Source organism: Nannospalax galili, unplaced genomic scaffold (assembly GCF_000622305.1).
Source record: "Nannospalax galili isolate Female #2095 unplaced genomic scaffold, S.galili_v1.0 scaffold786, whole genome shotgun sequence".
NCBI classification, from domain to species: domain Eukaryota; kingdom Metazoa; phylum Chordata; class Mammalia; order Rodentia; family Spalacidae; genus Nannospalax; species Nannospalax galili.
The window spans coordinates 667,742-692,988 of NW_008355774.1; the positions used below are offsets into that span (position 1 = coordinate 667,742).

General features: G+C 42.0%; 1 protein-coding gene across 8 annotated transcripts in view; it reads right to left on the minus strand.

Annotated features, from left to right (window-relative positions):
- Positions 1 to 25,247, minus strand: part of Rbm6 (RNA binding motif protein 6) — a 127,853-nt gene that overhangs the window by 32,151 nt on the left and 70,455 nt on the right. For 7 of the 8 annotated variants that reach the window (XM_008853153.2, XM_008853154.3, XM_029556137.1 and 4 more), the window contains one exon: positions 2,524 to 2,598. In XM_008853153.2, coding sequence (XP_008851375.1) covers positions 2,524 to 2,598 — 75 coding nt within the window. Of the gene's footprint in view, positions 1 to 2,523; positions 2,599 to 3,530; positions 3,667 to 25,247 lie in introns of those variants that run through there. The other variant, XM_008853158.3, reaches the window with a different exon arrangement.

Sequence of the window (25,247 nt, forward strand, 5' to 3'; positions counted from 1 at the left end):
GCATGCCTTTAATCCCAGCACTCAGGAGGCAGAGGCAGGTAGATCTCTGTGAGCTCAAGGCCAGCCTGGTCTACAAAGTAAGTTCCATAGCCAGCTGGGGCTACCAGAAGACTCAGTCTCAAAAGACCAAACAGAGAGAGAGAGAAAAAGAGGGACCGGAGAGATGGCTCAGCAGTTAAGAGCACTTGCTGCTCATGCAGAGGCACAGAGTTAGCACCTGTGTAGTTAGGGTGGCTCACAACTATCTAAAACTACAACTCTAAGTGGATCTGGCACCATCTTCTGGCCTCTATGGGTACCACACTCATATATACATACCCACAGACACACACAGATACATATTAATTGACACACATGAACTCCCAGCAACTGGAACAGAACACACCAGACTTATAAAACCTCAAACCAGACAAAACCCTAGAGTAGAGGTGGGGAGGTAGGAAAGAAGTTTAAACCCCAGCTGAGGAACTACGGGTGATTGATAGCTGCTGGGAGAGGGGGAGTCAGTTTTCTTTAAGGGTGTGATGCTGGATAGGCTGACCAGGCTCCAGAGGTGGACCCACACTCGAGAGCATTTGAATAAGCCTTAAAAAACCCACAGAAGCTGGGTGTGGTGGCTATCTATCTATCTATCTATCTATCTATCTATCAATCAATCAATCATCTATCTATCCATCATCCATCCATCCATCCACCTACCCACCTATCATTTTCATTATTTATTATTCTTTCTTTCTATCTTTTTTTGTCTTTTTGAGACAGAGTCTCCCTGTAGTCACAGCTACCCTGGATTCACTATGGAGACCAGGCTAGCCTTGATCTCACAGAGATCCACCTGCCTCTGCCTCCCAAGTGCCGGGATTAAAGGCATATACCACCACACCTGGCTCATATTTCCTTTTTTATGTGTATGAGTGTATTGCCTGCATGTATGTAAGTATACCCATGTCATGCAATGCCCACAGAGGTCAGAAGAGGGCATCAGATCCCTTGGAACTGGAGTTATGGATGGTTGTCAGCTACCATGTGGTTGCTAGGAACCAAACTTGGGTCTGCTGCAAGAGCAGGCAGTGCTCTTAACCACTGAGTCATCTCTCCAGCCCATCCATCCATCCATCCATCCATCCACCCACCCACCCATCCATAATGCTAGTACATACCCATTAGGATGATTACCATCAAGAAATGGACAATATGAAATATTGGCAAGGATGTGAAAAATTTCGAGTCTTTTTTATTTTTATTTTTTGTCTTTTTGAGACAGGGTCTCCCTGTAGTCCCAGCTGAACTTAACTCACTATGTAGACCAGGCTGGCCTTGAACTCACAACGATCTGCCTGCCTCTGCCTCCCGAGTGCTGGGACTAAAGGTGTGTGCCACCACGCCCGGCAAAATTTGGAGTCTTTAGCACACTACTGTAAACAGTAGAGATACAGTCTATAGAAAACAGTTTGGTAGTTACTCAAAGAGTTAAATATAAAAGTACCATTATGGGGGCTGGAGAGATGGCTCAGCGGTTAAGAGCATTGATTGCTCTTGCAGAGGACCTGGGTTCAATTCCCAGCACCCACATGGCGGCTACGAACCGTCCTTACCTCCAGTTCCAGGGGAATTTGACGCCCTCTCCTGACCTCTGCGGCACTGCACCACACAGGTGCACTCAGATAACATGCAGACAATACACTCATACACATAAAATAAAAATAATAAACAAAATATTTTTTAAAAAAGGACCATTATGATCCAGTAATTTCACGCCTTAGAACATACTCAGAGAGTTGAAAACAGGTGTGCAAATAAAAACTAGACATAGGTTCTAGTATTCATAATAGTCATGAGGCAGAAATAATTTACATGTACCCATCAACTGACAAATGATAAAATATGATATAAACCCACATAATATTCAGTCATAGAAAAGAATGAAATAGTGATAATAGTCTTATACTTGCTACCTTTTTTATGATGTTTTAAGTCAAGAAACAGTTATTCTTTTAATAATCAATATAAACATGATATATGCCATGGGGAATGTATCTCCAGTGCAGGCCTAGAACTCTCTGTGACCATAAGCAGCAGCTACCAAAACAGGAATTATAGATGATCTTGTCCTGACATCCAGATCAACTTAAGTAAACCCGAGACTGGAACCTTGTCTTTGAGGATGCATTTTCATAGGTAGCATACCTAGAGATATGGAAGACCTGCTATGTGCAATGTTCATTTCCTTTTCTATTTCTCTCCCCGTCCCCTTTTGTCTTTTTGAGACAGGGTCTCCCTGTAGCCCCAGCTGTCCTGGAACTCACTATGTAGACCAGGCTGGCCTTGAACTCACAGAGATCCACCTGCCTCTGCCTTCAGAGTGCTGGGATTAAAGGTGTGCGCCACCCACGCCCAACCTAATTTTTTTTTTTTTAAAGAATACTTTTTTGAGTGCAATGCAAGGGAATAGTGGGCTAGGCAGTAACCAGGATATTGCCTCTGGAATGCTTATTTCTATGAAGCAGAATTTTCAGTACTTACTCGCTTGCAGTACCAAAAATCTGGGCTTGGTACATACTCGAGGGTCACCTCTTTGTCATGGATCATTAGAGTTCCCTGTAGGGAAAAAGATAGAAGGCATTAACTTAATCCTGGGAGAAAGAATAAGAGAGACAGGAAGGCACAGAGGGCCTTTCCAGTCCCCAAGCTGAATCATTTTATAAAGATAAGCTTATTCACCACCAACACATAAGATGGCTGTTTCAAACCACAAATGTGGGGCAGTGTGGCAAAACAAACAAGTTTAGGGAAGGGGTTGGAAGGTGAAACTGGTCTTCAGCCTTGGCTCCAGCAGGTGGGGCACTGTCCTTGGGCAGGCTATGCCCCATACTTCTCCAGAGGTCTTGTAGAACACTCTGCTGAGCCCCAGTAAGCCCTCATCCCTGGCTTCCCCACACTATGAAGAAAGCAGACTTCCTTCTGTAGCATAGAGGCATACATTCTCTTTCAATTATCTTTTTTTTTTCTCCCTATGGCTAACTCACATCTCCTTGGAGAGGTAGTAAGCTTATAACTTTGATGTCTAAAATTATTTCTTTGGACTATTGGCTGCATGGTTCCAAAAGCACCAGGAGAAAGATATACAACACTGAAGACAGGAAGGAGGAAGGTGAGAGCTTCACAGCAGACTATTTCGCATAGTAGGAAACTCTGAATAGCTGGTGGCAATAACATCTGTGGTGGTGGTGGTAGCGGTGGCAGCATCATCATTCAGGTTTGGAGCTTACAGAGTTGGCCAACCCTGAGTCTGAGGAGCAACAATTGGCCAAAAAGCCTTTGGAAAGTTTGGCACAGGAACAGATTGGAGAAGGGAGATCAGCAAGCCTGTAGTTACAGAGCTTCCTGCCTATTTTGGACAAGTCATAAATTCTATTACCACTTTTAAAAAGTTTTAATAAATGTGAGCCAGCAGATATGTTGAAGCAGAGGGGGGAAAATACCTCTGCTACTGACAAGGGACCCTCACCCACACTTGTAAGTGAACTAACCGAAGATGCGACTCTGGAACTAGCCCCTGCGCTGTGTTCATTCTCCGCCCTCTAGGGTCCTCTGTGTCTCCTCAGACAGGGCTCTGAGTTATACAAGTCATTTCCTTGCAATTGGACCTCAGTTTCTTGCTTGAATCCAAACATCTGTCAAATAATGCTTTACCTCTCTGCTTTTCATACCAAAAGAGTCAAGAGAAATACATAGAATAAGATTATTGTCTTGTTAAGTAAAACAAAAGGAAAACTGCCAATCTAACTAGGTTTTAGAACCTAGTTTCTGACAAACTGTTTTCTGGATTGCTCTCAAAGCTAAAGGACAATAATAATAATTGCTAACATTTATAAAGTACTTACTCAGAGCCAGAAACTGCTAAGTTTAATCCTCTAAATGATCCCATGAAACAGTATTTCCACTTTACAGATGAAGAAACATGTTCATAAAGGCTGAATGACCCAGCTGGCAAATGTCAGCGTTTGATTAATCTAGAACTGTAGAGAAGGGATGTTCTGGCTCATTTATTCACCAACTTGTATGCAACATTAGGAATAGGTGATCTAGCCTCAGGAACAATCAGGAAAGAGAAGATCTGAAGGCAGGGAGAATCAGGGGAGCATAGCTCTGCTATTTTCTATCCATGTAGGAGGCTGGTCAAGATAACACCCTTCCAAGCCAGAAGAGAGTACATCTTATTCATTCAAGAGCATGGACATTCCTAATACTTGGGAGGTTAGAGGCAGGACTATGAGGTCAAAGCTAGCCTGGTCTACATAGGTGAGTTCTAGGCAAACCTGGACTGCACCATGAGGCCCTATCTCAACTTAACCAAACCAAACCAAACCAAACCAAACTAAACCAACGCAAACCAAACCAAACAGAACACAGGCTCACTGAGATAGCTCAGTGGGTAAAGCACTTACTGCCAAGCCTGACTACTTGAGTTTGATTCCTGGAATATGTGGTGGAAGGCAAGAACTGCCTCCTCAAAGTTGTCCTCTGACTTGTACATGCATACTATGGTGCGTGTACACACACACACACACACACACACACACGTTTTAGAAGGACAAACATAAAATAGTGTGGTCTCTGGGCTAGGATCTGCACTTGCCTTCACTTTATGACCTTCGGGAAGGTCCTTAACATCTTTGTTCTTCAGCTTCCTCATCCGTAAAGTGAGAGTAGTAACAATTTCTACTTCATACGATAATTGAAAAAATCATGTAAATTATTCTATATAAAAAGTTTATTATGGACTATATAGTGAGGGCTTAATAAATGTTGACTCTTTGAGCCCTGAATTCTCAAAAAGACTTAGTATCAGCAGGTAAAAGAGACTACATGGGTCTAACACCTACTTCACCCTGCTACTTTGTTGGGTACTGTTTTGCAACCTATTTCAGTCTTCTGAAAGACTAAGCTTTCAAAGGGAATAGACTACAGTTTAGAACCTGTGTTTTTTTTTAAAAAAAATATTTATTGTATGTGCATGAGTGTTTTGCCTGCATGCAAGTGTACCATATGCATGCAATGCCAGCAGAATCTAGAGGAGGGTGTTGGATTCCCTGGAATTGGAGTTATGGACAGTTGTTAGCCCCCATGTGGGTGTTGGAAACGAAGCCGGGTCCTCTCCAAGAACAGCCAGTACTCTTAACTGCTGAGCCATTTCCCAGAACCTGTATCTTAATAACATGTTAGTTGTTAAATTGCTAGTCCAGCTCTTAAGAGTTGATGCTAAATCTTGCTGGCTATTTATTATCAGTACCAAACACATAGCTTAACAAGTTCTTGTTTCATAGATATAAGACGGACTAGAACTATCCCCAGAGGTCCAGAATGCTTAGCATACAGTGCTTCTGGAGGGAGGTATTGCTTTCATAGTACACATCTATGTACCCAACTCCCAAAACATGTGGGTTGTCATTTTAAGAGTGCACAACAGTCACCAGAGCAAAGCACTACTGTACATTTTTTAGTCAGTTGTAGATTCTAAATTTACCACTTGGAGGTATCAGTAGATTTAGAAATCTCTAGGACAAGGAGCACTTGTTATATTTCTCAGATGACAAATATGTAGCTCCAGCAGTTGTGAAGAGGAAGGAAATCCCCTAGCCAGGAGTCCACATGGGCATGCCAACTTGGAGATTATCTTCATAAAGTGGTCTTTTGTTTTAGTTTTCATTTTTGAAACAGTCTTGCTGTGCAGTCCTCCAGTCTGGCCTGAAACTCACTATGTAGACTAGGCTAGTCTTGAACTTCCAACAATTCCCCTGCCTCCAGAGAGAGAGAGAGAGAGAGAGAGAGAGAGAGAGAATTTTGAGACAGGGTCTCCCTGAAGCCCCAGCTGGTCTGAAATTTGCTATGTAGTCTTACAGAGATCTGCCAGCCTCTGCCTCCTGAATGTTGGATTAAAGGCATGTGCCACCATGCTTGGCTACTGCCGCCTCTTCCTCCTCATCCTTCTTTTAAAAGGAGATCTATTTATTTAATTTTATGTGTGTGTATGTATGTATGTATGTATGTATGTATGTATGTATGTATGCCTGAGTGCATATATGTGTGCACCCTGTGCATATAGGCAGTTGTGAGCCACCATGTGGGTGCTAGAAATCAAACCTGGGTCCTCTGGAAGAGCAAGTGCTCTTAACTGCTGAGCCATCTTTCCAGTCCCTCAGGCAGCCTTCCTTTTCAATCTGTACATGGGTAGACATCAGGTTACTAGTGAAAACTGCTAAGATTACAAAATAGTTTGAATGTCCCTGTTGAAGAACAGTCAATTGTTCTAATAAGAATAATCACAGGGAAAACCAAAACAAAACCAATCAGGGTTATCTATGATTTGATTATAAGCTGTCATACAACACAGGTAGCTCAAATATACAAAGTACAGGTGTGACATACATACATGGTACCCTCCCCAACCCTGATAGGCCTTTTCTCTTAGACGTCGCAGAGTAGAAATCTTCTAGTGTTTCCTAGGGAAGTAACCTGTGGGGAAATGGATTAATGAACAGGTAGAATGATGCAACCATTTTTAGAGGCTGTCTACTCTTACTTGTCTATTAGTTAGCATCTTCATATACTAGAGAATTTTTATTCATCGAGTAAAATATCAGATCATTAAGCTATTAAAGCAAAGGTACTATGAAGACCATTAGCTTGATAAACCATGGTGGTTTCCCTCCTAAAGAATTTGCAAATATTTAATTTTAATTTATTCATTTTTATTTTCATGTGCATGACTGTCATGCCTGCATGTATATAAGTGCAACTGTGTCATGCAGTGCCTGGGAGGACAGAAGAGAGTGTCAGATCCCCTGGAACTGGAGTTATGGATGGTTGTTAGTCACTACGTGGGTGCTAGGATTCAAACCCAGGTCTTCTGCAAGAGCAGCCAGTGCTCTTAACCACTGAGCCATCTCTCTAGCCCCATATCATATATTTTAAAGTAAAACCCAAGACACATCTTTTTTATAGTGCTAGATTATTTTTATTTATTTATTTTTAAATTTTATTTTTATTTTATGTGTATGCGTGTATTGCCTGCATGTAAGTAAGTGTACCTGTGTCATGCAATGCCCTTGGAGGTCAGAAGAGGCTGTCGGATCCCCTGGGACTGGAGTTACGGACAGTTTTTAGCTGCCATGTGGATGCTGGGATTCAAACCGAGGTCTTCCGCAAGAACAATCAGTGTTCTTAACCTCTGAGCCAACTCTCCAGCCCTAATTGTTTATTATTTTTAATTACATTGTGTGTCTATGTGTGGGTATGTACATGTGAGCATGGGTACCGATGGAGGCCAGAGATGTCAGATCCCCTTAGGGCTGAAGTTACAGGCAGTTGTAAACCACCTGATGTAGCGCTGCAAACCAAACCTGGGTCCTCTGCAGAGTAGCAAGCCTTAACTTCAGAGCCATCTCTCCAGCCTCTAGACTAAGTTTAAATTAGAATGAAAACTACTAACATCCTCTCAAGCCCAAAGTCCTCACTTGGCAAAAATCACACACAGGTATTCTTAAGTATATTTCAAGGGATCTTAATGTGAAGCTGCAAAATGGTACAAATACTTGTGCACTTCAGAGCTGGCTCAGTGGTTAAGAGCACTCGTTACTCTTGCAGAGGACCCAGGTTTGGTCCCTAGCACTCACATGACAGCTAATACTGGTCTATACCACCAGTTCCAGGGAATTCAATGCCCTCTTCTGGCCTCCGTGGGCAATGCATAACATGGGCAAACTCCATACAAGTGGGTAAAACGCTGGTACACATAAAATTTTTTTTTTTGTCTTTTTTGAGACAGGGTATCTTTGTAGCCCTAGCTGGCTTGGAACTTGCTATGTAGACCAGGCTGGCCTCAAACTCAGAGATCCGCCTGCCTCTGCCTCCCAAGTGCTGGGATTGAAGGTGTGCACTACACAACTATGCCCAGCAATAAAATACTTGTGCTTGAGAATGACAAAGCAATATTCCACCTTACCAACCCTAATGTGGAGCAAACTCTGAAGGCTACTGAATTCAGTATTTTCATATTCATTCCCTTTTCACTAGCTACTCTTAGAGACTTGTCAAGAAAACTGTGAGGTCTTGGGTTATATACTCCACTTGGCTAGGAAACAACTCTCAAGGATTTTATTTTTAAGTCAAGGTATCAGCTCCCTCTGGCATAGGGGCTGAGAACTCAGCGGACAGCCTGAGAGCACCTGGATCCTTCCCCCACATGGTGATAAGAGTTATGCAATATGGGTCTTTTAAATAGACCCACTGAAGGGGTCTATCATGGAAGAAGCCAGAGCGGTCTGCATCCCGATTCCCTTATCAGCAATTTGGGTAACCTCTTCAGAGGATGGTGTGATAAGAATAGGAGGTAGGAACTGGCTAAGTAGTTGGGGTAAAAAAGACCCCAAAGAAAAGTAGCCAGTCTCTTGGCTAAAAGTCAAAATGTCCTTGGGCCACTTACCAATATACTATGTTCCAAAGGCCAAAATTGTCAAAAGTATTTGGGAGCTCTTATCTAATCCCTAAAAGGATTTTAGGGTTACCTCTTCAGAGAGGGGAATGTTAGAGTAGCAAAAAGCCCCATTTAAAAAAAAAAAAAGTACACGAAGTTGTCAGAAAAAAGTGATGGGGAGATATGGGAGGTGTTGCAAGGGAGTGGGCATGGATTTGATCAAAACACCTTATATGCATGTATGAAATTCTCATTTTAAAAGTTAAAAAGAAAAAAGAGATAGGGTATCCTGGCTGTCCAGGAAAACAGTATGTAGGCCAGGCTAGCCTCAAACTCAGGGAGAGTCACCTGCCTCTGCCTCCCAAAATGTGGGGATTAAAGGCATGTGCCATCTCTCCCCACACCTCAAGAATTAAAAAAATATTTTTTTTAAAAAGATATATTTATTGTTCTTATTTTATGTGTATGAGTGTACTGCCTGCATGTGTGTAAGTGCATTGTGTAATGCAATACTCATGGAGTCAAAAGAAAGCATTGGATCCCCTGGAACTGGAGTTACAGATGGTTGTTAGCTGCAATGTGGGTGCTGGGAATCAAACCTGGGTCCTCCACAAGAGCAGTCAGTGCTCTTAATCACTGAGCTATCTTCTCTCCAGACCCTTATTATTATTATTATTATTATTTTGGTCTTTTTGAGACAGGGTCTCCCTGTAGCCCCAGCTGTCCTGGAACTCACTATGTAGACCAGGCTGGCCTTGAACTCAGAGATCCACCTGCCTCTGCCTCCCCAGTGCTGGGATTAAAGGCGTGCGCCACCACGCCCAGCTATTTTTATTCTATATGTATGAGTATATTGCTTGCATACATGTAAGTACACCCATGTCATGCAAAGCCGGAGGAGGTCAGTGGTGGCATTGGATACTCTGGAACTAGGGTTACAGACAGTTGTGAGCCACCATTTGGGTCCTGGGAATCAAACCCAGGTTTGCTGCAAGAGCAGCCAGTGCTCTTAACCACTGAGCCATCTCTCCAGTCCTGCTCCCTCAATGAATCTTAAGGTACTGTGAAGTATAAGAGCAAATAAAAAGAAAAGAACAAAAGAACTCTTCTGGCCAGCAGTTTTGTATTTTGGTTGAAGACTGCCAAGACAAGCTTAGTCATAGTTATATTCTAAGACATAAAAGACCTTCTCATTAAATGTTAAAGCACACAGAGAAAAAGTTTCAGCTATAGTTTTGTGACTACAATTTACACAGGAAAAAAAAAAAATCAGCAATCCCTTTGTTGACTTGTTCTTCCAAACATAGGATCAGAGAATGTTACTGGTGGCTGAGAACTGGTATTGTCTATCAAAAATAGTAAACTTTATTCACAAAACCATTCACAGTTTATAAAGGCATTCTTCACAAATGCCATCTCAATGTCACTTGATCCTCATAAGTGGGTATATATAAAACTACTCAGCATGGCAAAGTATGGTCAGGATACATGGAATATCAGTCCAAGATTACAGAACTAGTTGGCAACACACATGATATAAAAAGCCAGAAGAGGGCATCAAGATTCCCTGGATTGGGAGTTACAGATGGCTGTCAGCAGCCATCTGGGTGTTGAGAATCAGACCCAGCTCCTCTCCAAAAGCAACCAGTGCTCTTAACTGCTGAGCCATCTCTCCAGCCCCCAGGCCTTGCTTCTTAAAAGCACTGCTGATCCCCCAAGCTAATTTTCTCAAGGTGATCTTTCTGATTGTACAATGACTTTAGGTATTGTGCTGCTGGGTAAATGGTTGCTATCAAGTGGTTGCTATGAGTACATTCAAATACTATAAAAAATGGACCTAAGCAGGGCATGGTAGCAGACGCCTTTAATCCCAGCACTCAGGAGGCAGAGGCAGGTGGATCTGTGTGAGTTCAACACCAGCCTGGTCTACATACATAGTGACAGCTCCAGGACAGCTGGGGCTACAGGGAGACTCCGTCTCAAAAAGAAAAAAAAAAAAAAAAAAGGACCTGTAGGGGCTGGAGAGATGGCTCAGCGGTTAAGAGCGCTGGCTGTTCTTGCAGAAGAACCAGGTTTGAATCCCATAACCCACATGGCAGCTTAACTGTCTGTAACTCCAGTTCCAGGGGATCTGACAGCCTCTTCTGTCCTCCTCCGTGGGCACTGCATAACATGGGCACACTTACCTACATGCAGGCAATACACACATACACATTTATTTTTTAAAAAGCTTCACTAAAAAAATGGACCTGTAAAAGAACACACACAATGGCTATTTATTGGTTCTCATGTAGGTCAGGCTGGTTTTAGATTTCTTTTGTAGCTGAAGCTGATCTTGAACTTCTAATCCTCTTGCCTCTACCTTCCTCTCAAATGCTGGGATTATAGGCATGTGCCACCACGTCCAACTCCAATAATATCTTTTTAAAAGACATACTGTGGCTGGCAGTATAGCTCAGTGGTAGATTGCTTCCCTGCCATGTGCAAGGGCCTAGGTTCAATCACCAGCACTACAAAACAGGCAGATATATGACATTTCTTTTAGAAGTGTCCTTTTTTGTTTTGTGACAGGGTTGTTCTGTAGCCCCAGCTAGGCTTGAAGTTGCTATGTAGACCAGGCTGGCCTCAATTTCACAGAGATCTACCTGCTTCTGCCTCCTAAGAGCTGGGATTAAAGGTGTGCACCACCATACCTGGCTAGAAGTATACTTTTTATAGAATTTTTTATGTCAAGAAGTTATGTTCTTTAAAAAAATTTTGTTTCAATTTATTTATTTTTTTAATTTTATGGATATGACTGTTTGGCTTGCACACACAGGTACTGCGGACTGAACCCAGGTCCTCTGGAAGTGCAGCCAGTGCCCTTAAGTGCTGAGCTAGCTCTCTAGCCCTAAGACTCAATCTTTTATCCATGAAATTGTGATGGTGAATAAGTACTTAGGTAAAATGTAAAACACTGCTGGGGAGATGGCTCAGTGGTTAAGACCACTAGCTGCTCTTGCAGAGGATGCAAGTCCATTTCTCAACACCCACATGGTGGCTAACAATTGTCTATAACTGCAGTTCCAGGGCATCCAATGCCCTCTTCTGGCTTCCATGGGTACTGCACAACACACAGGCTATAAAACACTCATACACATAAAAAATAGTAAAATATTAAAAAAATAAATGTGGGGCTGGAGAGATGGCTCAGAGATTAAGAGCACTGGCTGTTGTTCTTGCAGAAGACTCAGGTTCAAATCCCAGCACCCACACTGCCACTAACTAATTTCAGTTCCAGGGGATTGTATGACATGGGTACACTTACATACATGCAGGCAATACATGCATACACATAAAATTAAAAATATTTTTTAAAAATATGTAAAATGTATGAAGTATTAATCTCTTGCCAGGTGTGGTGGCACACGCCTTTAATCCCAGCACTTGGGAGGCAGAGGCAGGCAGATCTCTGTGAGTTCAAGGCCAGCCTGGATTACATAGTGAGTTCCAGGACAGCTGGGGCCATAGGGAGGCCCTGTCTCTAAGAATAGACACACAACAAACCAGTCAAAGATTTGACAGAAATTGAACCTGGCAGGCAGATAGGGCATTTAGAAAGTTCCTTCACCAGAGACATCTCACGAAACTGAAAAACTGTGCTCCACAAAAGTAAAGACAGGTGTTGGATCCTCTGGAACTAGAGTTAAGGTTGGTTGTTAGGGGCCATGTGGGTACTGGGAACTAACCAAGGTTCTCTAGAAGAGCAGCTAGTGCTCTTAACTGCTGAGCCATCTCTCTAGCCTTACCTTTGATTATTTTCAAATTGTGTGTGTGGTATATGTGTATGTACACATGTGTATGGGGTGCATGTGAGCCTATGCTCAAGAATGCAGAGGTCAGCTGGGCGTGGTGGTGCACACCTTTAATCCCAGCACTTGTGAGGCAGAGGCAGGTGGATTTTTGTGAGTTCGAGGCCAGCCTGATCTACACAGTGAGTTCCAGGACAGCTGGGGCTAAAGGGAGACCCTGTCTCAAAAAAGACAAAAAAAAAAACCCCAGCAACAACAAAAAAAAACACCCCCCAAAACAAAAATATCCGGGCGTGGTGGTGCACGCCTTTAATCCCAGCACTTGGGAGGCAGAAGCAGGCGGATCTCTGTGAGTTCAAGGCCAGCCTGGTCTACATAGTGAGTTCCAGGTCAGCTGGGGCTACAGGGAGACCCTGTCTCAAAAAGACTAAAAAACAAAAAAACAAAAAATAGAATGCGGGGGTCAGAGCAGGACATTAGGTGTCCTGTTGTTTTCTGCCTTATTCCCTTGAGACAGGATCTCTCACTGAACCTGGAGCTCACTATTTTTGGTTAGGCTGATGGCCAGTAAGCCCCAGGGATCCTTACTGTTTAAGTGAGTGCTGGGGATCTGAACTCAGGTACTTATACTTATGTAGTAAGTACTCTTTCCCAGTTCAATTTTTATACCTTTTAGAGTAATGTTTTATATAACATTTGCAAGGATTACAGTCTAGTTAAGATTTCTCTGGTTAGCAAATAATTTTTTAAAAAAAGATACAAGCTTAGTGGAAGCAGATTACATAAGAATATATTTTACAAATAATTCTCAGCATTCAGTTTATATAACCATCTTATTTTTCCCCCCTTTCCTCAGTTGGCTCAAACTACACAGCAGTGACATGACAGTAGTCATAAAGTAGAATATATACAGAAATAAGACACTACTTGTTCTTTCTTAACAAATGTCTCAGGTAACTCTAAAATAATGAGGAGGTATGTAGGGCAAGAGTTTTCAGTTCTAGCCATAAGGCTAGAAGAAGGCGACAGAGCCACCATCTGGGTGCTTGGAACTGAATACTCCCCCACTGGAAGAACAGCAAGTGCTCTTGCTTGACCTTTGAGCTACCTCTCCAGGTCCTCAAAAGACATTTCTTATAGAGAAGCTTGAGATGTATATAGTACTATGGTAGAGCACTTGCCTAGCATGCACAAGTCCATAGATTCAAATCCCTAGCATGGGGAGAGAAAAGATAAATAAGGCATCTTTTTTTTTTTTTTTTTTTTTTTTTGAGACAGGGTCTCCCTGTAGCCCCAGCTGTCCTGGATTCACTAAGGAGACCAGGCTGGCCTTGAACTCACAGAGATCCACCTGCCTCTGCCTCCCAAGTGCTGGGATTAAAGGCGTGCACCACCATGCCTGGCCAATAAGGCATCTTTTATTGTATGAAGAGTATCAGAATTTCTAAGATGTTAAATGATTATAAAGTTGACAATTTATCCTAAGAAAAACTGCAACAAAACAAAATAAAACCCCCAAACCATTAAAGAACCTTGAACAAGCTGAGGAAGCGTCTGTGTATCTGGATTTTCCAAGGTAGTTTCAACTTTGTTTTCTGTAAGATGATCAACATATCTATTCACATTATAACACACAGCTGGCTCCCCTCCAAAAGATTCTGATTCAGTGTTCTATTTCTTCTGTGGGAAAACTTTTAGTTATTTTTCATTTTTTATAACTAATTGGGTACATGTGGAAGTCAGAGGACAACTTACAGAAATCAGTTCTCTCCTTCTACCATGGCATTCTGAGGATCAAACACAGGTCATCAGCCTTGGAAGCAAGGAATTTTACTTGCTGCTGAGTCATTTTGCTGGTTCCAATTTGTAGAAATGTAAAAAAAAAAAAAAAAAAAAGTTCTCACTCTTTCCCTAAAAATTCTTCTGACCACAGAGGATTTAGCAATGAACCATTTATAATCATCTCCTGAAGATTGTTTTATAGTGGGAGGATAATGAACAAGCACACAAGTACATATAACCATACAATTTTGTTTTTGGTAGTAGTGCTAGAAATTGAACCTAAGGTCTTGCACATGGCAGACATGCACTTTATCACTGAGCTATACTCCCAATTCCACTATCTGAAATTCTTGAGCAAAAGAACAGAACAAAAAGAATGCTTTAACACTGCTACAAGTGAAAAGAGCCAATCAGGAGGATCTTTATGTCAACCATGTTGACAATTCCCCAAGAATAAAATGCACTATGCACTGTATACAAGATGGTGGGAAAAGAATGCTTTAACACTACTACAAGTGAAGAGAGCCAATCAGGAGGATCTTTATGTCAACTATATTGACAATTCCCCAAGAATAAAGTGCACTATGTAGTGTATACAAGATGGTGCTGTGATGCAATTTCCTCTAAACTGAAACAGTTCACCTTGGAGAGGCTCAGTAAGTCTTGGGAAGTAGGGCCATCAAGATGGCCCTGTGGGTAAAAGTACTTGCCATCAATACTGATCACCCAAGTTTGATCTCCAGAAACTATATGGTAGAAGAGAACAGAGGGGCTGGAGAGATGGCTAGGTGATTAAGAGTACTGACCCTCTTACAGAGGACCTGGGTGTGGTTCCTAGCACCCACACGGTGGCTAACAACTGTTCATAACTCCAGTTCCAGGGAATCAGATACCTTCTTCTGGCCTTCACAGGCATTGCGCACACATAGGTATGCTTATATATATATACACACAGGTCAAACACTCATATATATAAAATCAAAATAAAGAGGAGAACTGACTCCTGAAATGTTGTTCTCTGACCTCCACATGCATGTGATGGCATGTACATGCCTGTGCACACACACATAAAATAAACGAATGAATAAATAAATAATTTTAAAAAATCTGTTAGTAAACAAAACTTAGAATGGTCAGGAAATAACCTTACATGTTTCAGGAAGTTCCTGAAACTTATGAAGATTTATAAGTCCTTTCTCCAAGGTTATATAAACAGTGAACAACTACTGGGAAGGAGACTTTCCCACTAAGTCAAGGTGCCCTAGAGTTATGCAAGAAGCTCTAAGGATTCAGCTTTTATGAACTATCATGCATGCTGGGATGCATTTTTAGATGCAGCTACCTTTGAGTCATCCATACTCCTGTTAAGGAATCCCTCACCCATACTCCTGTAAGTAATCCCAATAAACTTACTCGTTTACTAAGCTAGACTTTGGTGAGAAATCATTACTCTGGTCTGCCAAATACATATTTAATCACATCTCCCCAGCAAAAGCCATATAACAAAGCCTCTAGCAAAAGCTAGAGGTGTCTCAGAAGAGAAAATGATAAATTATCCTAAGGCTGTAAGTAAATAAAATAAAGACACACTCTTATTCTTGCTGTGACACACCTGGAAGACATGCTGGTGTTTCTAGATAGGAGGCACTCTACCTCTGCCCTTGTATGTTTAGGTGTAAGATATAGAACAAGCTGGGCGTGGTAGCGCACGCCTGTAGTCCCAGCACTTGGGAGGCAGAGGCAGGAGGATCTCTGTGAGTTCAAGGCCAGCCTGGTCTACATAGTGAGCTCCAGGGCAGCTGAGGCTACATAGAGACCCATCTCAAAAGACTACAACAAAAAACAAAAACAACACAAACAACAACAACAACAAAAGGCAGGGTCTCAGGGCTGGTGAGATGGTTCAGTGGTTCAGAGCACTGGTTACTCTTGTGGTCCTTAACTCCAGTTCCAGGGGAATTTGATTAACAAATAAAAAGACATGGTTTCCCAGATGGCCTTGAACTTACTGCATAGTCCAGAGTGGCCTCAATCTCACAGAGATCTGCCTGCCTCTACCTCCCTAGTACTAGGATTAAAGATGTGGCTGAAACTCTTCTAAGCCTGACCTTTTTCTTCTAGTCTTTCCCTAATTCCTAGTACAAGTCAACTTCTCACATCTCAGCCAATGCTATGGATTATATGAGGACCTGACAGATGCAGTTTCTCCTGCTTATACACAACTATGAGAAAAGTTTCCTTACAGTTACACAAGAGCTTGTTAAATTCTTGTGATATCGTCATGTCTTCAATTTAAAAAATCTTAAAAATGAGGACCATGACAATCTACCTTAAACTAATATAACCCATCTTGTACCTTCCAAGTCATGTAAGCCACCACTTCCTAGAGAAAAGGAACAAGAATCAGACAAGAATTAGAAAGCTAAAACAAAGAATATGTGGCTAGCTTTGTTAGAATGAAAATAGTATCTAATAAAGATGATAGGACAGGAACCAAACAAGTATCTGAACTAAGCAAATCATCAGGTTATTTAAAGATTAGAAAGACAAGAACCTTCAACATTTGAAGATGGAATACAAGGCCAGAAACCGTGTTTCCCAACATTTATTAACCCAGTTAAGAAATACATTTAGCACATCATAGGTTCAAAAGTGCAGTTGTAAGCCTATTAAATAGGGAAGAAGGGGAGGAAGGAGCAGAGGAGCAATGATAGCCTTTATCCTCACAGATCTTTCAATCTAGTGATTTTCTACATTCCTGCTACAATTATGAAAGAATTTTGTCCTCCGGTTTGGCTACTTAATTCTTTACTTCATTATTCCTCAAGACTCTCCAATCCTACCTAGAAAATACCTAGCAAAGAAATGCTCCCTTCATCCCTGGTCCACAGAAGAGCTAAAAGATACATTTACCTGGGCAAGAAGGTCAAACTAATGCTTTTTCTTTTCTTTTTGGTCTTTTTGAGACAGAGTCTCCCTGTAGTCCCAGCTGTCCTGGAACTCACTGTGTAGACCAGGCCTTGAACTCACAGAGCCTGCCTCTGCCTCCTGAGTGCTGGGATTAAAGGCATGCGCCACCACGCCCAGCTACTCTTTTTCTTTTTAGCCTTAAAGAACTCCAGCTAAAGCCACACAAGGTGGCATGTATCTGTAATCTTAAGACTCAGGAAGTTGAGGCAGAAGGATCAAGAGGTCAAAGTTAGTCTTTTATATATAGTAAATTCAAGGTCAGCCTAGGCTACATGAGACCCTGTCTTAAAAAAAACAAAACAGGCTGGAGAGAGGGCTCAGTGCTAAGAACACTGGTTGTTCCTGCAGAAGAACTGAGTTTGAATCCCAGCACCCACATGGCAACTAACAACTGCCTGTAACTCCAGTCCCAGGGGATCCAACAGCCTCTTCTGTCCTCTGCGGGCATTGCACGACACGGGTGCACTTACCTACATGCAAGCAATACACTCAAACACATAAAATAAAAATAAATAAAATATTAAAAAAAAATCAAAACAGCAGGAATCAGCGGCAGGTGGATTTCTGTGAGTTCTAGATTAGTCTCGTCTACATAGTGAGTTTCAGGCTAGTCAGGGCTACATAGTGAGACCCTTTCTCAACAAAGAAAAAAATCAAACGGGAGCCTAGCCACCCACATGGCTCAGCAGATAAAGGTGCTCACTGCCAAATCTGATAACCTTAGATTGATCACACACATAATAAATATAATTTAAGTAAAAAGAAGGGCCGGGCATGGTGGTGTATGTCTTCAATTCTAGCACTTGGGAGTCAGAGACAGGCCGATCTCTGTGAGTTCAAGGCCAGCCTGTTCTACATAGTGAGTTCCAGGACAGCTGGGGCCACAGGGAGACCCTGTCTCAAAAAAGACCGGGGAAAAAAAAAAAAAAAAAAAAAAAAAGGCGTGTGTGTGTGTGTGAGATGGCTCAGTAGGTAAAGGCATCTGACATTTAAAAAAAAATTTTGTTTTTATTTTATATGTATGAGTGTTTTGCCTGCATGTATGTAAGTGCACCCATGTCATGCAATGGCTGCAAAGATCAGAAGAGGGCATTGGGTTCCCTGGAACTGGAGTTATAGATGGTTGTTAGCCGCCATGTGGGTGCTGGGAATTGAACCTGTCCTCTGGAAGAGCAGTCAGTGTTCTTAACTGCTAAGCCATCACTCTAGGCCCTGAAAAAGCATCTGCTTTTTGTCGTACCCCAAGCTGCTGTTTCCTTTTCTTTAAGCACTTATTTATTTAGGGTTTTTTGTTGTTGTTGTTGTTGTCTTTTTGGAGACAGGGTCTCCCTGTAGCCATAGCTGGCCTGGAACTCGCTATGTAGACCAGCTCTCCAGCCCTACCCCAAGCTTCTTGGTAGCCTTTTCTCCTCTAATCATGCACACTTTTGCTAGACTTATTTTCCTCATCATACTCAAATTCTTACCCAAAGCTCTGGTTCTCAATTACCTATATACCTTAGGTAGAAAAGAACATTAATTTTTCTCTTGGATCTGGAGAGATGGTCAGTGGTTAATGGTACTTGTTGCTCTTCCAGAGGACTTAAATTCAGTTCCCAGCACCCACATTAGGCAGTTGCTGCCTGTAAGTCCAGCTGAGGGGATCCAACAGTATCTTCTGGCTTCTATAGGCACTACCACACATGTGGCATATACAGACATACACATAAATAAAATCTTAAAAAAAATTTTTTATATGTATAAGTGTTTTGCCTACATATATGTAAGTAAGCCTGTATGTTGCAGTGCCTGTGGAGGCCAGAAGAGGGTGTTGCAGTCCTTGGAACTGGAGTTATAGATGGTTGTTAGCAACCATGTGGGTTCTAAACTGGGGTCCTCTGGAAGAATAGCTAGTGCTCTTAACCCAAAGTAAATCTTTTTTTTCTGTGTTCCTCTATTCAGTCTTGGCAGCCACAATCAGACAGACAGAAATCAAAGAAACTTTCTTCTTGCATCTGTAATGGACAAAGTAAATCTTTTAAAAATTCTTATACTTGGGCTGGATAGATGGTTGAGCAGTTAAGAATACTGGTTGTTCTTCCAGAAGACCCAGGTTCAATTCCCAATACCCACATGGTGGCCAATAACCATTTGTAACTCCAGTCCCAGGGGTTCAACACCCTCTTCTGGTTTCTGTGGGGAACTGCATGCACATGGTACACTTACACACGTGCAGGCATAACTTTCATAAACATAAAAGAAAAATAAAATATTTAAAAAAACCCTCTAGTACTTGATTTTTCAATTAATTTACATATTTAATTATAAAAGACAACTGAGATGATTCCAGCATGTGTGTGTACACCTACACAATAAATATAATTAAAATAATAAATTAAAATGTAATGTCTAAGCAGGGCATAGTGGCACAGACCTTTAATCCCAGCACTCAGGAGGCAGAGGCAGGTGGATTTCTGTGCATTCGAGGTCTACATAGTGAGTTCTAGGCCAGCTGGGGCTACAGGAAGACCCTGTACAAAAAAAAAAAAGGTACTTTACCTAAAGTATTTGTATGAGACAAGGTCTCCCTATGACCTGAAATGACCTGAAACTCATGATGTAAACCTGACTGGTCTCAATCCTCTGTCTCCTGAGCATTGGGACTAAAGGTGTATGCTATCAGAGTGGCCCAATTAATGTATTCTTTTTTTTTTAAATAATATATATATATATATATTTTTGTTGTTGTTGTTGTTGTTGTCTTTTTGAGACAGGGTCTCCCTGTAGCCCCAGCTGTCCTGGAACTTACTATGTAGACCAGGCTGCCTTGAATTAACAGAGATCTGCCTGCCTCTGCCTTCCAAGTGCTGGGATTAAAGGCATACGCCACCATGCCCGGCTTTTTATAATTTTTTAAAATTTGTTTTTATTTTATGTGTATGCGTATATTGCCTGTGTATAGGAAGTACACCTTGTGTACTTCTTCTGTTGTGCAATGCCTGCGGAGGACAGAAGAGGCTGTCGGATCCCCTGGAACTGGAGTTATGGACAGTTGTTAGCTGCCATGTGGGTGCCGGGATTCAAACTGGGTCTTCTGCAAGAATAACCAGTGTTTTTAACAGCTGAGCCATATCTCCAGCCTGTTTTTAATTTAAAAAAAAATTTTTTTTAAGTATTTTATTATTTGGGGTTGGGGATTTAGCTCAATGGTAGAGCACTTGCCTAGCAAGCACAAGGCCCTGGGTTCGGTCCTCAGCCCCGGAAAAAAAAAAAAAAGAAAAAAAAAGTATTTTATTATTTTATGTGTATGAGTGTATTGCCTGCATGCATGTGAGTGCACTCGTGCTGTGCAATGCCACGGAGATCAGAAGTGGGCTTTGGATTCCCCTGGAACTGGAGTTAAGGACGGTTGGTAGCTGTGATGTGGGTGCTGGGAATTGAAGCCGGGTCCTCTGCAAGAGTAGTCAGTGCTCTTAACTGCTGAGCCATCTCTCTCTCTCAGCCTCCTTAATTTTTATTTTTTATGTGTATGAATGTATTGTCTGTCATGTGTGTAAGTGCACCAGGGTTGTGCAAATGCCCACAGAGGTCAGAAGAAGGCGTTGGATGCCCCTGGAAGTGAGTTATGGACGGTTGTAAGCTGCCATTTGGGTACTAGGAATCAAACACAAGTCCTCTGCAAGAGCAGTCAGTGTTCTTAACCACTGAGCCATTTTTCCTGCTCTAAGGTACTTTTTATTTTTTCCTTGAGAGAGGGTCTCTGTAGCCCCAGCTGGCCTGGAACTCGCCATGTAGACCAGGCTGGCCTTGATCTCACAAAGATCCATCTGCCTCTGCTGGGATTAAAGGCATGCGTCACCACACTGGGCTAACAATTTTCTATTATTAGCATAATGCTCTAAACAACTAAGCTAACCAGCCAGGTATTAATCTAGCAATTTTCTAGAGCTATTGTTTTTTAATTGCTGCCAAAGTTGCTTAAAAGACACTACTTTTTTAGTGTGTGTGCACATGTGAATGCATGCATGTGGAGGCTGATGATGTCTTTCTCAATGGCTCTCCATCTTGCTTTTTGAGACAGGGTCTCACTTAACCTGGTGCTCAATGACTGGCCAGACTGGCTGGCCAGCAAATTCTAGTGATCCTCCTGTCTCCAGTTCCCCAGCACTGGGATTACAGGTCACATCATTGCACTTGGCTTTTTACTCAAATACTTAGTATCCAAACTCATGTTATCATGCTTTCATGGCAAGAACTTTACAAACTAAGCCATCTCTCCTGCCCCAAATATACTACTTTTTTGGATCTGTGAATATCACTATGAAAGTTTATCCCAAATATCAAGTAACTCTAGGAAAAAAATTTTGTTAGTCTTGTGAATTTATACATGTAGTAGATAGTTTTCCTTATCTATGGTCTCCCCCCTTTTGCTCCCTCCCTTTCTTCCTCCTTTCCTATTTTATGTGTATGAGTGTTTTGCCTGCATGTATGTAAGTGCACTACATGCCTAAAATGCCCATGGGGGCCAAAAGAGGACATTGGATCCCCTGAAACTGAAGTTACGGAGGGTTGATAGCTGCAATGTGGGTGCTGGAAACTGATCCCGGGTCCTCTGCAAAAGCAGTCAGTGCTCTTAATCACTGAGCCGTTTCTCCAACCCCTTCCTTTAAAAGCATCTATTTCAATTGTGTAACTATTACATTAATAACTTACATACCTTTGTTCAATCCTTTTTGGTTCAAGAATTGAGAGAAAATTTCAGAACACCAGAGATTTTATAAGAATACAAAGGAGCCAGGCTTGGTGGTACTCAGCTCAGAAGGCAGAGGTAGGCGGTCTTTGTGAGTTCAAGGCCAGCCTGGTTTACAACTGAGTCTCAGGCCAGCTGGGGATACAGAGAGACCCCGACTCAAAAAGACTAAAAAGAGAGAATACACAGGATTCTGAGTGATAAATTCTTGGGAAACATCTCCTCATATTCTGCTAGTATATTTAATTTCAATATTTCAAAAAATCTATCACATTTGTATCTACCCAGTTTAAGATTATACAGGGCAAGCTGGGTATGGTGCCACACACCTTTAATCCCAGCACTTGGTAGGCAGAGGAAGGTGGAGCTCTGTGAGTTCGAGGCCAGCTTGGTCTACATAGTGAGTTCTAGACTAGCTGGGGCTACAGGGAGACCCTGTCTCAAAAAGACCGACGCGCCCCCCCCCCAAAAAAAAGATTACACAGGGTAGCCAAAATACCCTTTTTTTTTTTTTTCATTTGGGGCTGAATGTGTATAAAGAATTAATAATTACAAAAGAAATATAAATGTCTAATAATAAATGTAAAATTTTTCTACATCACTAATAAATCTAACATAGAAATAGTAACTCTCTACTATGTTGGTAAGGTTAAAAAATGAAATACAGCTGGGCGTGGTGGCGCACACCTTTAGTCCCAGCACTCAGGAGGCAGCGGCAGGAGGATCTCTGTGAGTTCAAGGCCAGCCTGGTCCACATAGTGAGTTCCGGGACAGCTGGAGCTACAGGGAGACCCTGTCTCAAAAAGACCAAAAAAAAAAAAAGAAATGCAGGGGCTGGAGAGATGGCTCAGTAGTTAAGAACACTGGTTGTTCTTGCAGAAGACCCGGGTTTGAATCCCTGCATCCACATGGCAGCTAACAACTGTCTTTAACTCCAGTCTCAGGGGATCTGACAGCCTCTTCTGACCTCCTCGAGCATTGCATGACCCAGCTGCACTTACCTACATACAGGCAATACACAAATACACATTAAAAAAAATTTTTTTTAAAAATCAAATACTTAAAATACACAGAAAACTATAGAGCACAATAACAAACATCAATGTACTACTACCTTGTACAGTATTTTACTAATTTTCATTATGCACTGGTTAAGACAAAAAGGAGGGCAAGTGCTGTCAAATACAATTTGTAAAACAATAAATTGTATGGGGCTGGAGAGATGGCTCAGTGGTTAAGAGCACTGGCAGCTTTTTGTAGAGGACCTGGGCTCAGTTCTTAGCACCCACATGGCAACTAACAACTATTCATAACTTGAGTTCCTGGGAATCTGACACCATCTTCTGACATCTGCAGGTACTGCATGATACAGGTGAATTTATATACATACATGCAGGCAATATACTCATATACATTTAAAAAACCCAATACATTGGGAAATTCTATATGGTAATCTGACTATATTCCCCAAGTCAAAAATTGCCAATTATCAATTACCAATATTAGAAGTGAACTTATAAATATGATAAACTGCTAGGCGTGGTGGCTCACACCTTTTTTTTTTTTTTTTTTTTGGTCTTTTTGAAGCAGGGTCTCCCTGTAGCCCCAGCTTTCCTGGAACTCACTATATAGACCAGGCTGGCCTTGAACTCACAGAGATCCGCCTGCCTCTGCCTCTCAAGTGCTGGGACTACAGGCATGCGCCACCACGCCCTGCGGTGGCTCACACCTTTAATCCCAGCAATCAGGAGGCAGAGGCAGGCAAATCTCTGAATTTGAGGCCAGCCTGGTCTATATACATAGCAAGTTCCAGGCCAGCTGAGGCTACAGGGAGACTCTGCCTCAAAAAAAAAAAAAAAACCACAAAAAACAAACAAACGAAAGAAAAACATAAACCTTTTAATTGGGAATTTTTTGCCTATCTCTTTTTTTCAGTCTTTTGGAGATAGGGCATCTCTCTGTAGCCCCGCTTTGCCTTGAACTACTTCTGCTGGGATTAACAGCATGCACCACAAGGCTTGCTTGTAGCCCACCTCTTAATTTGTTAAATCTACTTGTTGGAATTAATCCAAAAGCAATGAAAGGTGTGTTACTTTATGGTGCTAAGGTCATTTATCATAAGACTGTGCAATAAAATGAAGACATAGGGGCTGGAGAGATGAGTCAGTGATTACGAGCATTTGCTGCTCTTGTAGAGAACCAGGGTTCAGTTCCCAGCACCCACATGGCAACTCACTACTACAACTCCAGTTCCAGTGTATCCAACACCCTTTGCTGGCCTCCTTGGGCACCAGATGCATATAATACATTGTCATGCATTCAGGCAAAATAGTCATGTGTGTGTATATATATATATATATATATATATGGGGGAGGAGGGAGGGAGGGAGGGAGAGAGGGAGAGAGACGGAGAGAGAGAGAGACTTTTCTAGAGGCCCTGAGTTCAGTTCCCAACATGTCAGGCAGTTAATAGCCAACTGCCCGTTAACTTCAGCTCCAGGGGATACAATGCTCTTTTCTAGCCCCTCAGGTACCTGTACTCATATGTACATATCCACATACTGACAAATACAAGTACACAGAATTAAACATGTTATCTTGTGGCTGAACTAGTTTCATAAATCATGACAATCTATATTATTGAGCACTAAAAGTGACATAATCAAAATGTTTTTAAGGGTCACTAAGATAGGTCAGCAGATAAAGGAACTTGCTAAGCCTGATTATCTGAGTTTAATCTCTGGGATTTACATGGTAGAAGGAGAGACCCATCACTGCAAGTTGTTCTATGATCTCTACACTTACAACATGGCACACAAGTACCCACCCACAAACATACACACATTAAATAAATAAAATGTAGTAAGAATTTTAGCCGGGCATGGTGGTACCTGCCTGTAGTCCCAGCACTTGGTAGGCAGAGGCAGGTGGATCTCTGTGAGCTCAAGGCCAGCCTGGTCTACATAATGAGCTCCAGGCTAGCTGGGGTTACAGGGAAACCCTGTTTGAAAAGACAAAAAAAAAAGAAGTATCTAAACAATGAGGAAGGAACCTTCTGGAACTAGTAACTAATTAAAATAAGGTTGTAGGATACAAAGTTCTATGGTTCGGAATGTTCTGTCTCCTAAAGGGGATTTCTACTAGAAGCCTGGCAGTGTTGAGGTAGGAGATCCTACCTAAGCCATACCTGTAATCCAAGTACTTGAGGGACAGAAGCAAGAGGATTGCCCCAAGATCAGGCCAGCCTGGTCTATGTATGTTATAAAAAGTTGTCCACCCCTCCCCCCCAGTAGGGACCTTGTATTAGAGAATTAAGTCATGGGGGCTTCAACTTCATGAATAAGCTGGTCTCCTGAAATGGGTTGGTCTTCAAAAGCCGATCAGCTTCTGAGAGCATGTGAGGCCTTCCTACTTGGCCTATCTGCACACCTGTTTCCCTTTTTATTTCTTTTTAATAAGTTTTTAAACTTTATCATTATTGTGTGGAGAGGAGGGAGGG